A 16,854-nucleotide genomic window follows, 5' to 3' on the forward strand; every position below is an offset into this window, starting at 1 on the left:
TATTGAAACAGATGAGGGAAAGAACAGATTAGAAGTGATATATGATTGAGTATTATGGTTAGCACAGAAATCCAGAATTAAGGTTGCATAGAGAAGTGGACTCGGGGTGGGCGGTGCGGGGAAGGGACGTGGGAATTGTATACTAAGGAAGGAATTTTTTTTTTCTCTCTTTAGAGGGGGAAGCGAGCTGGTGGGGAGGGGTGGGAAGGGAGAAAATTGCAGCAATGAAGGAATGGAAATCCAAAACCTCTGTAAAATAAATAAATAAATTTTTTAAAAAAGAAAATTAAAATACAAATGTAATAATCAACATAATAAAAAAATAAAATAAAGGTCCTAAAGGCAGGGAAACCCGGTTGCCAGCTGTGGACGATAATAGACTTTGGGAAAGATGAGATTCCCACTGGACTGCATGGGACTGCAGAAAGGGTGCCTAGAGGCATCAGGGGTTGCCCTCCCCCACCACTGCTCTGGAGAGCAAGGGCCTCAGTCAGGAAAACCTGGTTGCCAGCTACCCCTTAAGCCACTGAGGACATTAATAGACTTCAGGAGAGGCTGGTCACACCCAGATAAGATTTTCACCCAGTTTTTCAAACAAAAAAAAAAAACCAAAAACCAGCATCCTAAGGTATTGGAAGTTATCTTCCCTTTCCCTGCACAGGAAGTGCCTCAGCCAAGTAACTTCTTCATTGTCCTCCCTGTAGACTACAGAGGACTTGAAGGAATTTAGAAAAGTAGAGCTTTCCCACTGCACAGGACCACAAAGGACTTTGCGTAGAGCAAGTTATCCTTCATCAAAAAGAGAAAACTTTAAATGTGCTAGTTATCATTAGCATCATAAAGACAAAGAACTCTCAAAACCTAGGCAGACACAAGAGAAAAGGCCTAGCACATAGCAAGAAGAACTTGACGTAATATCAAGAAAGTAGCAGGCTGCTTCAAACATTACAATGGTAGTTGTTATGTACTGTCTAGACACCTGCAACTCATAGCGACCCTATGTACAACAGCCCTAAACCATGCTCTATCCTGTGTCAATTCCACTGTCTCTGACACACCTACCTCCATTGACTGAATCAATCCACCTCATAAAGGATCTTCCTCTTCCTGCAACTGTTCCTCTACTCTCTCCCAAGCATGACATCCTTCTCCAAGGACTGGTCCCTCCTTGCAACATGTCCAAAGTATGTCAGATGAAGGCTCAGAATACTTGCCTTCAAGGAGCAGATTGGTTTAACCCTCTCTAGGATGAACCTATTTGTTTTCTTAGAAGTCCATGGTATATTCAATTCTCTTTTCCAACACCACAGTGCAAAGACATAAATTTTTCTATCCTCCCTAGTCACTGTCTGACACAAGCAAGTGACTGCAAAGACCATGGACTGTATCAGGTACACCTTAGTCTTCATAGTGACACCACTGCTCTCCAGTACTTTGGAGAGGTACCTAATAGCAGACTTCCCCACTGCAATATGTCTTTTAATTTCCTGGCTGCTGGTGCCAAGAGTGTTGACTATGGAGCCAAGCAAACTGAAGCTGTGAGCAATCTCAATCTCTTCACCATCCATCCTGCTGCTGCCAATTGGTCCAGAGGTGAGAGTCTTTGTCTTCTTGATATAGAGCCTCAATCCATATTGAAGGCTGCAGTCTTCGACCTTCTGCAGCAAGTGCTTCAGGTCCTCCTCGGTTTCAGCAAGCAGGGTTGTGTCATCTGCATAATGCAGATTGTTGATAAATCTCCCTCCAATACTGATGCCACACTTCTCACACAGCCGTCTTGGATAATCTGTTCTGCATATAGGTTGAAAGGTATGAATATAGGACACATCCCTGGTGTACTTACACCCTTCCCAGTTTTCAACCATGCAGTGTTTCCTTGCTCTGTTCTGACGACTGCCTCCTGGTCCAAATATAGGTTTCGCATTAGCATGATCAAGTGTTCTGGGATTCCCATTCTTCTCAGAGTCAGCCACAGTTTGTTGTGATCCATACAGTCTTTTGTATACACCTTCGCATAATCAATGAAACACAGACATTCCTCTGGTACTCCATGCTTTCAGCCAAGATCCATCTAACATTAGCTACAATATCCTTAGTACCACGACCCCTTCTAAACCCAGCCAGTACTTCTCACATCACTTCTTTGTTGATGTGCTGTTCTAGTTGTTTTTGTATAATCTTCAGCAGAATGTTGCTTGCATGTGATATCAGTGATATTGTTCGATTATTTCCACACTCTATTGGAACGGGAACAAATATAGACTTCTTCCAGTCAGTTGGCCAAGTGGTTGTCCTCCAGATTTCTTGACACAACTTGGTGAGCACATCTAGGGCAGCATCTGTTAGTTGAAATGCATCAATTGGCATACCATCAATTCCTGGGGCCTTATTTTTGCCAATTCCTTCAAAGCAGCTTGGACATTTTCCTTCATCACCATAGGCTCTTGCTCATATGTTGTTTCATGAAATTCTGTGTTCATCAATTCCTTTCTGTATAGTGACTCTGTATACTCTTTCCATCTTCTTTTAATACTTCCTGGATTATTTAATATTCTGCCCAAACTTAAACATACCAATCTCAACAAAGGACAGGTCAATTCTAAAGAAATTTTAAAAATGCATAATAACTAAACTATCTTTGCCATTACTTGGTATGCATCAGAGAGCTTGGCTATGACGAGGGATGATAGAAGGACAGTTTATGCCTTTGAGCTGTGGTGCTGAGAAGAGTACTGAATATACCATGGACTGCTAGGAAAACAAACAAATTCATCCCGGAGAGGGTGAAGCCAGGCTGCTCCTTGGAAGCAAGGATTCTGAAGCTTCATCTGACATACTTTGGACATGTTGCAAGGAGGGACCAGTCCTCGGAGAAGGACATCATGCTTGGGAGGGTGGAGGGGCAGCTCAGGAGAGGAAGACCCTTGATAAGATGGATTGATTCCATCACTTGATGAATGAGGATAGATGTGTCATAGACAATAAGATTGGCAAGAGATAGAGCAGGGTTTAGGACTGTTGTACATAAGGTTGCTGAGAAGCAAGCAACCCGATGGCACATAACAACAACAACAACAATTAGCATACAACCTCAGAGATGTATTCAGGGTATTGTCCCCAACTAAAACTCATTTATCTTCTTTTCAAGTATATATAGTATATTTTCAAGAATTGTTCATATATTAAGATAAAGCAAGCCTCAAAAAATTCAGCACCACAGTAATAATACAAACTATCTTTTTATACCTTTGTGTCATAAAACTAGAAGTTAATAACAAGAGGATAAAAGACAAAATCCATCCACGTGGAAGCTAAATAACACCATATTTGAGAATAATTGGGTTATAGCAAAAATACAAAGTGAAAACGTTCCTGAAAATAAGTGAAAATGAAAATACAACATATCAAAACCTGTAGGATACAGCAAAGAGCAGTTCATAGCAATAGGCAAACACATAAAGAAAGGAAGAAAGCAGCAAAATTAATGACCTAATAAATACTTCTGACAAATAGAAAAAGAAAAGCAATCTAATGTCACAGTCTCTAAAAAAAGAAAGAAAATTAAAAGGACCAGGGCTGAAATCATTGTGATACAAAACAGAAAATTCTTCCAAAGGGTCAATAAGATCAACAATCTTTTGGTAAGCTTAACAAAAGAAAAGACACAAATAACTCAAATAATAAATGAAAAAGGTGACAACACAACAGAACCAGCTGAATGCAAACTGATAAAACTGGAATATTAAAAAGCTATCCTGAGATAAGCTTGAAAACCTACAGGAAATGGACAAATTCCTAGAAACCTACATGATAATCAGACTTAGACAGATATAGAACACTTGAAGAGACTCATTACAAAAGAAGAAATTTAGCAAGACATTTAATAAGACTCTCCGAACCTACCAAAATATGTCCCAGCTGGCTTCACAGGTGAATTTTAGCAAACATTCAGAGATGAATTATCAGTAATTCCACTTAAATTATTTTTAAAAAAAGTAATAGAAAAGGAAACTACATACCCAGAGTCATTCTATGAAGCAAGTATAACCCTAATACCAAAACCAGGTAAAGACATTACAAAAAAGAAAACGACAGATCTATATCTCTCATGAACACAGATGTAAAAATCCTTAGCAAAATTCTGACTACTAGAACACAATAGTATATATTAAAAGAAAAAAATTCATCATGACCAAGTGAGATTCAAAACACATGTTAAAAAAGGAAGAGCCCCATAAAGACAGCCATATCTAACCTTTATCAGCTTCACAAAGGGAACTGTCCCTGTCAACAGTGTCAACAACTCAAAACTAGTTCAGACATCCCTCACACTTTTATACTTCTTTCTACTCATCTTAATATCAATCTTACTGCTTTACTGGGTCACCACTTTAGCATGATAGCTCACAGACCACACAGAACTTTTGTTGTTGTCATGTGCTGTTGAGTACCTGTAACTCATAGTGACCTTATGTACAGCGCTCTGAACCCTACCCTTTCCTGAGACAGTCTAATTTCTATACACCAACTCCCATCGCCCCAGTAACTGTATCAATCCACCTCATCTGGGGTCTTCCTCTCCTTCACTGGCCCTTCACCATTTCAAGCATGATGTCCTTCTCCAAAAACCGGTCTCTCTGGGCCACATGCCCAAAGTATGTGAGACAGAGCTTTAAAATCCTAGCCTCCAAAGAGAAACTTGGTTTCACCCTCTCCAAGATTGACCTATTTGTTTTTTTGGCAGTCTATGGTATGTTCTAAGCTCTTCTCCAGCTACATAATTGTCCAGCTCTGTGATATGTAGCAAGTAACTGTGAAGACCATGGTCTGGATTAAGTGCGCCTTAGTCTCTAGATTGACATTGTTAGTTTTCAGTACTCTGGAGAGGTCCCTGACAGCAGATTTTCCCAATGCAATTCATCTTTTGATTTTCTGACTGCTGGTGCCAAAAGTGTTGACTGTGGAGCTGAGACCTCAATCTTTTCTCATCTGTCATGGCACTGTCAATTGTCCCAGTGGTGAAAATCTTTGTCTTCTTGATGTTGAGCTTCAATACATATTGAAGACTACATTCCTTGACCTTCTACAGCAAGTGCTTCAGGTCTTCCTGAGTTTCAGCAAGGTTGTGTCATCTGCATATCATAGGCTGTTAATAAGTCTTCCTCCAATCTTGATGTCACACTCTTCCTCATAAAGCCCTGCTTTTCAAATAATCTGTTCTGCATATAGATTGAAAATGTATGAAGACAAGACACTCCTTTTCTGATCTGAGGACTGCTTCTTGGTCCAAGTATAGGTTTTGTGTAAGCACAAACTTATATTTGGGTAGTAAAAAAAGTTATAATATAGGAGCAGATATAGTTAGGATAACTTCTGAAATGTGCTCACAGGCACCTCAGCCTTGACTGTCACGGCTTTACGCTAGTGTTACACACTTATTAGTCCTGCCAATATTAGTTCCCCTCTTCCCCAACCCCCAATTTGTCCAACAAACTTGGACAAAGGTTCTTAGATTAGCTCTGGTTCTCTTCATGATGAACTGAAGTCTCAGGGTCTACTCTGTCCCTTGTCAAATCTCTAATACTTTGCAGTAGCTGCCACGGCTATTGCTCTGGTCCTGTATTATTATTTGCATTCTCCTGTTTGCTCTTCTTTCCTGATGGTGAGGTTTCTCCTTCTTTTGCTGTTATATTCACAATCTATTGGCAAGACTTGTCAATCTCCCTGTGAATTGATAACACTAGCCATCCCTTTATGGATAAACTAACATGTCTATTCATATATTTGTGCACATTCACATGGCAAAGCCAAATTATATGGCTATAATAGTCATTTTTAATGATAACCTCCACAGCAGGTAGGCAAGGATGGATACACACCAGAAAAACAATCCATGTAACTCATCACATTAACACAGCAAAGGATAAAGCACTACATACATAGTTCTATCACTTAATGATGAAAAGGTCTGACAAAATCCAATACATTTTGCATAATTACTGTTTGATGCATGTTCAAATTAAAGAGCAAAAATATTTCTAACACTAAAAATTAATAATAACAATTGACCAGCAAAGGACATAGATTTTTGTTGGCCTTTCTTAAGCCTTAGAGAATCTTAAAATTTTTAGAATGATAGTTTCAAATATTCAACGGTTATAAAGTAATGTACATAGACCCCAAAGAAGTCCAGGCAGAACTAAAAAATATTATTTTCTTTGTATATATGCAGAAATTTTTTGTAATAACTTTGTAGTTTCTTAAGCAAAATTACTCCCACTTCAGTTGAGCAGATTCTGCCATAGAAGCCCTCCATTAGTCTTCTGAATCTTTAGAGACAGAGATTGCCCATCTTTTCCCAGGTAGCAGCAGGTGGACTTGAACTGCTGACCTTTTGGTTAGCAGTCTCTTATGTCACTCAGGCTCCTTAAGTAGAAGTGTGTGTGTGTGTGTGTGTGTGTGTGTGTGTGTGTGTATGTGTGTGTGTGTGTAAATTATTTCTGATAGTTTGTATTAACTTAATACTAAGAGAAACTAAAACATGTAAACACTAGAGTACTGTAAGCACTTCCATGCTTCCATTTGTAAATGCTAATTTTTGCCAGTATATTCATGAACGTAAAGTGTGTATATGTATTAAATTTGAATTTGCCAAGCTTTCAAGCATGAAGAATGTTCTGCCAGGTTATACATTACCTCCAGTATAGGGTTTCCAGTTATAATACTTTCCACGGAAAGGCATATTGTCAAAGTCTGCACACTGTTTCTCTCGAAAATCTCGGGACCCCAAGGGACATGGCTAAAATAAAATAAAATCATAAATGGTACGATTGTTGGGGGAAAAAAAGCCAAGGGACAATGGTCCCTTAAAATTAAGATTTCATGAACTCCATCTAATTAGCTTTACTCCCTGGCTCTAATTCTGATACTGCTTTACTGTTTTATAACCAGTGTTCAGATTGAAGTGTCTGAACTGTAATCATAGACATGGAAGAAATAACTAAAGTAATTTAAACAAAGTTATATGCTAGGCAGTTTCCATTTAATTTTACACCCAGATACATGTCATAGTTAACTTTGCAATCAATCCATCAGATATCTCCTTATAAACATAAAGGAACACTGGGCTAAGAAACTAAAACACAAAAATCCATGCTGGTAACAGAATTTGAAGTCCAGTTGCCACAGCTGCTCCCAGTTCTTTATTTTAGGGAGTCCAGAGTCAGGTTTGTAATATGTCAGCACTATTAATTGTGGTATGGTGTCCTATTACTATAGCTGTTCACCGTCTAGCTCTGATGTACTTTAAGATGTGGAATGAACTGGGAAAAATCATGGCTTCAAGTCTAAACAGCTTTACATTTAAAACCTTTGGACTTGCTAAGATTTATATTTAAACGGTTAAGATCATAGAGAATAAAATACTAAATTGGTCGCAAATATGTAAATGTTTCTGGATAGGAAAGGGTTAGAAGAGGATTATTTAAAGTTTTTATATTCTTTTTCAAAAATATTGGAATGCTTTTCTGGCTACCTGGAGTTTTAAAAAGAGACACATCCTGCCAATCTAGCTTTGTCTATATTTCAAATACCACAGGGTCATCCTAAATTCAACCTTTGAGTTCATAAAGAATTCAAAGCATTAAATTTGAGCAGTCTGACCTATTTTGACTCACTATTTAGATTTCTGGAGCTGTAGCACTTAAAAAAATAACAAACAACCCTAAAGTAACAATGTTTTAAACACCTACTGAGAAAATATTCTCCATGAATACAGACAGAATGAATGATAAGATCAAAAAAATCTTAATTATTAATAAATGGTATGATGTAGATGTTCTTAAAGATACTTCGAGGGAATTTTTCACTGTGTTCATGGATCTTTACATTTTCCTTATAGTGTTTTCCAAGATCAGTACATTGTGAGTGTCCCTTTGAAGTATGTGCACTAATAGAGCACCATGTGAAAACATCTGCATAGTCATCGCTATTTCCAATATACTACATCTCAACTTTCTACCAAATCAAGTCCAAAGTCTCAGCTTCAGAAACGTAGCAGAAGTCCTGCCCTCTGAATTTTAAAATATTTTCAATATATTAAATTATGACACTGCAATTTCAACTCTAATTATTATGCTTGTCAAATTAGCATTCTTGTTTGCCTTTACATACAAGTAGAAAAATAAGTATTTAATGTCAGGTACCTAGTGTACAATGAAAGGTTAAGCTTCCACAGTCATGTTTCATAGTGTCCTAATCTTTGAGTTAAAAAAATGCATTTGTTTTCCATTTTTAGAAAATCTCACACAAGGAACTTTTCCAAATAGCAAGCCTACTTTCTAAGCAAGTAACAATCTCAAAAATGAATAACAATAGCAAGGAGTTGGAAACCACCTAAGTGCCCATCAACAAACGAGCAGATATAGAGCTGTGATATATTCACACAATGGAATACTATGCTGCATTGATAAACAAGGAACTCATGCAATATTATTCAAAATGGGTGACTCTGGAGGACATTATTCTGAGTGAAGTATCCCAGTCACAAAAGGACAAATACTGCATGGTGCCACTCTTGTAAAACAGAACTGACCTTGGGGTTGGGGAGAGACTGAGAAAGATGGGTACAATAATGTATACTTCATTGAAACAGATGAGGGAGAAAACTATTTAAAAGGGATATGTGATTCGGTATTTTTGTCATGACAGGAGTCTAGAGCAAAGGCTACATGATGGGGTGGACCTGGGGGAGGGTTTGTAAAACTATGAAAGAATTTGTCTTTTACTTTTCCAAGAGGGTAGTGTTCTGGGGGGGAGGGTTGGGAGGGGAGAATTGTGCAACAATGAATGAATGGAAATCCAAAGTCTCTGTAAATTTTTACTGAATAATAAATTTAAATTAAAAAAATTAAGTTAGAGTAAGGAAGGCAATGGATTTATAGCTGCTTATGCTAATAACACTATATCATGGCATGGAGGAGGACTAGTGGAACTGTATCCACATTTACAATATTCTTCTTACCAAAACAATTTATGGAAAATAGGAACTGCACTGGAATATGTATCTCTGGATTGGAAATGATCATATTGTTAATATTTCTAGCCTTAAATGTAAAAGAGTATATTGTTCAAAACTATTTGTTTAAATGCTCTCCTCTTTTAACAACTGGGATCAAGAGGGAAGAGAAAAGACCAGATAATGGTCAAAATTATCAGGGCAGCTATTGCTGTCAGTTTAGGGCCTGTGTCAGGAAAAGGAAGTCTTACTCATAAACAGTGCCACCCAAAAAGTAATAAAGGAGGTCAGGATGGCTTCCACTGTGGAAAGCTGGGCCACTTCAGTAGATAGTGTCACAGACGAGAGCCACAGATAGGCAAGAGAGTAGAGAGGAAGCTCCCACTCAATTGCTTTAAGTGTGGATCTGAAGGATACATGGCCAAGGGTGGCTCACATCAGGTCCTCGTGGCTGACAGGACTGACAGGCCCCAGCTCCCAGCTGGAAACAAAGGAGGACACTTCAATGATTTAGATCCTCCCAGAAGAGCCGTGGGTGAGCATTAACGTTACTGGTAAGTATATTCATTTTCTCCTGAACACAAGAGCCTATTATTTGGTCCTAAATGCCTTCTGAGGTCCCAACTCTTCTCACTATTTCTTAGTTGTTGGAATTGAAGGAAAACCTCATAAGCAGTTCCATACTTCACCTCTGCCTTGCATGCAGACTTCTGAGATGTAAAATAACCCAGTGGTAGATGGAATTTGGTCCAGGACTTAAGAACAATAAATGATATAGTTGAGCCTCTACATCTTGTGGTTCCTAACCTTTATACTATAATAGACAAAGTGCTAGTCAATAAGCCTTTTATTTTAAGAATTACCTTCTCTCCTAACTTGATTTGCGCCACTACTAGAACCTCTACTTCGAATATTATTGCTTTTAATTTTTTACTCATTTACTTTTAACTTGTTAGTTAAATTTTTGTCTTCTAGGCTGCAACAGTTCCATGATACATCTTCAAGGATATGAACATGTATGGCTAAGCACAATTGATAATAGTGCAACTAAATTCCAAAATCAATCTCCACAATAGTCTATGTGTTTCCTATTGTCAAAGGCGCCCTTTAGAGTAGTGAGAGAAGATCTTCACCCTGAAGCCTACAGCTTCCCTTTTCAGCAGGAAGTAGCTAAGAGAATACGTCGTCCCCTTTTCCTTATGAATCAGGATGAAATCTCTCTCAGGGAAGAGTGATATGGAATGACAAAGGAGATTAATCAGAACTGGTTTTGACAAGCACTGTGGCAATGGGACTATTAAAACAGACTTTCAAAGAAAAAAAAAACAGAGGAACGAACCGGGGGCGGGGCATAGAGAAAATAGTGCAACAATGTATGAATGGAAACCCAAAATCTCTATAAATGTTCATTAAAATTAATAAAATATTTAAAAAAGAATAACAAATAATTTGAACTCTAATTACATATTTCCAATAATACTGAAGAATGAGTAAAGCACAAAACATATGAAGTTCATCCTATTAGTCTTGTTGGAGGAACAAGATGTTGTTGCTGTTGTTGTTATGTGCCGTCGAGTTGCCTGCGACTCATAGCAACCCTATGTACAACAGCCCTAAACTCCACTCTGTCCTGTGCCAATCGCACTGTCTCTGACAATCCCATCCCAATTATCCCAGTCACTGAATCAATCCACCTCATAGAGGGCCTTCCTCTCCTGCGCTGTCCCTCCACCCTCCCAAGCATGATGTCCCTCTCTAAGGACCGGTCTCTCCTCACAACATGTCCAAAGTATGTTAGATGGAGCCTCAGAATCCTTACCTCCAAGAAGCCACCCGGTTTAACCCTTTTCAGGACAAATCTGTTTGTTTTCCTAGCAGTCCGTGGTATTCTCAATACTCTTCTCCAGCACCACAGCTCAAAGGCATCAATTCTCCTATCCTCCTTGGTCATTGTCCAACTCTATGATGCATAACAGGTGATTGCGAAGACCATGGCCTGTATCAGATGCACCTTAGTCTCCAAAGAGATACCATTGCTCTTCAGCACTTTGGAGAGGTCCCTAACAGCAGACTCTCCCATGGCAATGCGCCTTTTAATTTCCTGGCTGCTGGTGCCAAGACTGTTGACTATGGAGGAACAAGATACACATGGAAATTACAAGAGCTGGATATTCCAAGCAATATACATAGTGTATGGCAGCAGGCTGTATGTTTTCTACAGGTGCTGGAATAATACAAAGGGATGTACCATTGTGTCATGGATTAAAGAAACTTGGAAGAAAATTGTGTGTGTCAAAATAATTATAGAGACTGAGCTGGTTGTGAAGGAAAAGGATTTTTTAAAAGCTATTAAGAAATGAAACTATATAAAGCCATAAATACAGGAAGGAAAGGTCATATGTTGGAAACAGCTGGGAAATATCATCCTAAGACTATAGGAAGAGAAGAACTGCATAAAATTTATAGAGATGACATTTCAGAACAAATATAAGTAAAAAATACTTTAAAAAAACTGCAAGTAACAAAACTAAAACAACATAATGGTAATTAACTTAAAATAAACAAAACAAATATTGTATATTTTAGTGTTTGGTAAGGATTATCTTAGATAGAAGAAAAAGAAGATGTCTAATAAGAGGATCTTATTAGTGAAAGACAGTAGGTGAAACCAGGTTGCTCCTTGGAGGCAAGAATTTGGAGCTCCATCTCATATACTTTAGGTATGTTGCCAGGAGGAACTAGTCTTTGGAAAAGGACATGCTTAGAAGGACAGACGGGCAGTGTAGCAAACAAACACCCTGGATGAGCTGGATTGACACAGTGACTATGGCAATGGGGTCAGGTGTGTCACAGGATAGGGCAGGGTTCATAGATGTTGTTCAAAGTGTCACTAAGAGTCATCGTCTATTCAACAGCACATAACCACAACAATCAGAGTATATTACTGGTTGATGAAATTCTTGGATATAATTTCATATCATTTCTGGCCGCCTACTCCCAGAATCAGCATAATAACAATATTTATATTAGCAATTTGCTACTGACTACCAACTTTGTGGTAGGTGCAAAAGTCTTTCTTTACATGTGCAATCAATTTAATCCCTCTCAACACGGTTATATATTCTTTCTTATTGCTGTTGAGTCAGAAGGGATTCACAACTGACCCTCCAGCCAATGTTTAGAGGCTGTAAAGAGCACAGGAGGAGAGTGCCCATTTCTTCGGTGGAACCTTTGGTGGATTAGAACTGCCAGAGACACCAATTTTGGGTTAGCAGCACAAATCCCTGTGGACCACGTCACCAGAGCTCTCTATTATAAAATAGAAAGCATTAATAATATCTAATTTAGAACAAAGTACACTGGAGCATAGAAAGAAAAACCTCCCTGTGTTGTTATTCCTGGCGCAAGACACCCTCAGACTCACTTGACATCCTTTTACTCTACACTGTATTTAAGGTTTGCAAACCCTGCAGCTTTCTTTCTTAGGATTCTGTGCCAGCTGACTTCTATTTAAAAATCAGGTAATTGAAGGTACTAGTGAGAGAAACCACAGTATTTTCACTTCTCTTGCTGAAACTGAGGAGGACTTCATGCACTTGCTGCAGAGGGTCAAGGATTGCAGCCTTCAGTATGGACTGAGGCTCAATGTCAAGAAGACAAAGATTCTCACCACTGGACCAATCGGTAGTATCAGGATGGATGGTGAAGAGATTGAGATTGTTCACAGCTTCAGTTTGCTCGGCTCCACGGTCAACACTCTTGGCACCAGTAGCCATGAAATAAAAAAAACTTATTGCAATGGGAAAGTCTGCTGTTAGGGACCTCTCTAAAGTACTCAAGAGTAACGGTGTCTCTCTGGAAACTAAGGTCTGCCTGATACAGGCCATGGCTTTTGCAATCACATGTTATGCATCAGAGAATTGGATAATGACTAGGGAGGATAGAAGGAGAATTGACGCCTTTGAGCTGGGGTGCTGGAAAATAGTATTGAATGTACCATGAACTTCCAAGAAAAGAAACAGGTTTGTCCTGGAGAGGGTTAAACCAGGCTGCTCCTTGGAGGCAAGGATTCTGGGGTTTTGTCTGACATACTTTGGACATGTTGTAAGGAGAGACAGGTCTTTAGAGAGGGACATCACGCTGGGTAGAGTAGAGGGACAGCGCAGGAGGGGAAGACCCTCTATGAGGTGGATTGATTCAGTGACTAGGGTAATCGGGATGGGTGTGTCAGAGGCAATGCGATTGGCACAGGATAGAGCAGGGTTTAGGGCTGTTGTACATAGGGCCGCTATGAGTCGCAAACGACTCGACAGCACATAACAATAACAACAACCTCAGATAGCATTTCAGGCAGCATCAGAATCTTTTAGGGGAGACAATTCAGACTTCTAAGTCTCCCCATATCCTTCCATCCTATGATTCCAACTTCTTTTGTGTGATTTCAGCCTCTGAGCTCTGATAAAGCCATCATGATTCCCATGACTTTCTGTTAGGAATGAAACATCTCAACTTCTTCCCTCCTCATATAACCCATGTCCTGCATTATCTATCCTCTAAATATTAAGTGTGTTTTTTGCTATTAAGGTTGGATCTTGATGGATATAACTGTTAATAGTATCAGACCTAAAGTTTCTAGAAGAGTAAATAAGGATTTATATGTAATCTTTTACCAGCGTTTGATCCTCCCACCCCCAGCTGCTTGGTTTTGGGTTGCAGTTGTTCTTGTTATTGTTAGGTGCTTGTTGACTGATTCATAGTGATCCTATGAACCCTGAACCCTGCCTGCCCTGTCCTGTGCTATCCTCATTGTCTCTGACACACTAAAGCCCCTTGTTGAAGTCATTGTGTCACTCTAGCTCATTGGGGGTCTTCCTTTCCTTCACTGACCATCCATCTTTCCAAGCATCATGGCTCCAAGAAATAGCCTCGACTAGCTACATGTCCAAAACATGAGAGTTGAAACTTTCCCATCTCTGCCTCCAAAGCACACTCTGGCTGTCCTATTTCTAAGACATATCTGTTTATTGTTTTGGTAGCCCATGGGATATTCAGTACTTTTCTCAGCTCCACAACTTAAAGTCATCTATTCTTCCCTCTGCCATCATTATTTGGGGAGAGCTTGGTAAACTTTTTTTAAAGGGTCAGATAACAAATATTGTGTGTTTTGCAGTCTTTAAGGTCTCTGTTGTAAATACTACCATCATCATGTTGGTGAGGTTATCAATAATATGTAAGTGAACAGGCATGGTTTTGTTACAAATAAAAATTTATTCTAAAACTTGGCCAGTCCATATTTGACATGTGAGCTGCAATTCATCAACCAATGGCTTAGTGTGTTAGCGTAATAGATACGGCTGTTCAGCAGCATTTTGCAGAAGAGCCATTTTAGCTTATTAGTTTTAATTCAACATAGAATTATATAATTTTTAAGTTATTGTTAGAAGTAAACCAACTTAATTGCACAAGACCTTAGTATTTTCCTTACAATAGTGCCTAAATAGTCTGTTGTCCTGTCCATATGACCATATACAGAAAGGTAAATAAAATTCTTTTTAAACAGCTGAAAGATTAATAAGTTCTTTATTTTGAGTCCTAGCTTATTCACCTATACCCCTATAAAAGGTCCTTCTCCTTTCTTCTAGACACACATGATTAAACCTGTCCCTAAGCAAAAGATGTCCCTCTCTTGGCAACTTTCCTATGTGAATGTAATAATTTATTATTAACAACTATATGCTGTCAAGTTGATTCCTGTTCATGGTATCCCATGTGTCTCAGAGTGCAGCTATGATCTACAAGGCATTCAGTTAATAGATTTTTTTTAAGTCTATCACCACATCTTTCTTCCCACACACTTCTGTAAATTCCAACCTATCCTAATGTCAGCTTCATCAGCTCTGATATACTTGAGGCCATTGTTATGTCACTGTGTCAACCATCTTGTTCAGTCTTCCTATCTTATACCAGCTTTCCACTTCTGCAAGCATGATGCCTTTTCCAAGAACTGGTGCCTACTAACAACATGTCCAAAGTATGTGAGAAGAAGCTTCACCATCGTTGTCTCGAAGGAGCACTCTAGTTGCATTTTCCCCAAGATATACCTGCCCATTCATCCAAGGACAACCATATGGTGGGCATATCCAAACTCAAGCTATCAGCTGCCAAGAACTTAACCACTGTGTCACCAGGGCTTAATGGGGAGGTGGGACGGAAATTGTTTTAGCTGTGCCATCTGAAAAATTCCCTCTAATAAAATGGGTTTTTAACTGAGATTTAGTAGAACTCGAAGAAGTGACTTAGATACATATCTGTGAAGGGGGAAAAAAGTTCCAAGATACATTATCTGTAATGGCCCTGAGGCAGCAGTGTGTTTAGAGTGTCCAAGGAATAATGTGAGGATGGTCGGAGTGAAGGGGATAGACTTGGGACTCATTCCCATGCCTTTCCCTTTGTACAATATATCAGCAAGTGTTCTGGTCTCCTGAATGGGCTTTGATGAAAAATAGGCTTAGTAAGAGTTGTGTAATGCTGGTTAAGGAATGAAAGTGACTAAAGAGTAATTTCTTAAGGATAAGCAGTGTAAAACCCATTTTTCCCCATTTTGTTTCGAAAGAGTGGAGAGTTTAAGGAGTAATGCTTTTTAAATTACTTAAGAATAATGGATGCTGACACTCTGCAGAAACTCTAACAGAAAACAGTGGGCATAAACAACAGATTTTTTTATGTAAAACCTGACAGGTTTCCAGCGTCCTAGTGCTAACACTAATCAAGTATCACCCCCTCCTCTAGAAACCAACCAGCAGGGACCTACAGAAATCCAAAGAGCAAAGCTGCAGATCTCAGCATCTTTTGATCTTACTATTTCAAAGATATTTTTAAAGACACATTATCAGCTTTTAAAACCCACTTTTAATAAATCTGTGTAAGTGCTCCTATAGATATTGCACTTCTAATTATACCAAAATGTCAAAAAGTATCCTTTACTGTCTTTACTTAATAACTTTTGTTAGCAGATATATCTAAAAAAAAGTAATTCATTTCTCATAGAAGTCACTGTAGAAAGAAATCTGAGCTTCCATTGACCAAGCACACAGCGGCATTTCTATGACTAGCATTCTAATCCTGGTTTTATGCCTACGAAATATTTGGCCAAGTCCCTTTTTGTTTCTTTCCTTTGACTTGGAAAGTACAACCCAAATGCCTTTATTTTGAAGAGAATTGTGTCTCAAAACGCCTTCAAAGGAGCCAAATTCTGAAAATATTGTATTATGTCTATGAGTAATAAAATGTGAGGAACAGGAAAAATAAAATCTCTTTTGTTCCTATTTCCTACCTGGGAGAAAGATTGACTATCTCATTCTGTACAACTGACAGACTCTGAAAACCCACTAGATGTTGGGCTATGACTTGGGTCTGACTCCAGGATAATAAATTTGTTTCCTATATGAAAGAATCTGAACTTCAATCCATATTGAAGGCTGCAGACCTTGACCTGCAGCAAGCGCTTCAGGTCTTCCTCAGTTTCAGCAAGCAGGGTTGTGTCATCCACATAACGCAGGTTGTTGATGACTCTTCCACGAATCCTGATGCCACATTCCTCTTTGTATAGAGCAGCATCTCGGATGATCTGTTCTGAACCCAGATTGAAAAGGTGTGGAGACACAATACATCCCTGATGGACCCCTTTCTTGATTTTGAACCATGTAGCGTCTCCTTGCTTTATCTGACGACTACCTCTTGGTCCAAGTATAGGTTTCGCATTAGCACAATCAAATATTCTGGGATTCCCATTCTTCTCAGAGTCAGCCACAGCTTGTTGTGATCCACACAGTCAAAAG

General features: G+C 38.9%; 1 protein-coding gene across 1 annotated transcript in view; it reads right to left on the bottom strand.

Moving 5' to 3' along the window:
* The window catches only part of ADAMTS6 (ADAM metallopeptidase with thrombospondin type 1 motif, 6), a 509,355-nt gene that overhangs the window by 174,268 nt on the left and 318,233 nt on the right, over positions 1–16,854 (bottom strand). The window contains exon 14 of the mRNA XM_006899365.1: positions 6,697–6,799. Coding sequence (XP_006899427.1) covers positions 6,697–6,799 — 103 coding nt within the window. The remainder of the gene's footprint in view (positions 1–6,696; positions 6,800–16,854) is intronic.

The sequence above is a fragment of the Elephantulus edwardii genome, unplaced genomic scaffold (assembly GCF_000299155.1).
Source record: "Elephantulus edwardii isolate Elephantulus edwardi_28Jun2011 unplaced genomic scaffold, EleEdw1.0 scaffold00254, whole genome shotgun sequence".
In the NCBI taxonomy this organism is placed as follows: Eukaryota; Metazoa; Chordata; class Mammalia; order Macroscelidea; family Macroscelididae; genus Elephantulus; species Elephantulus edwardii.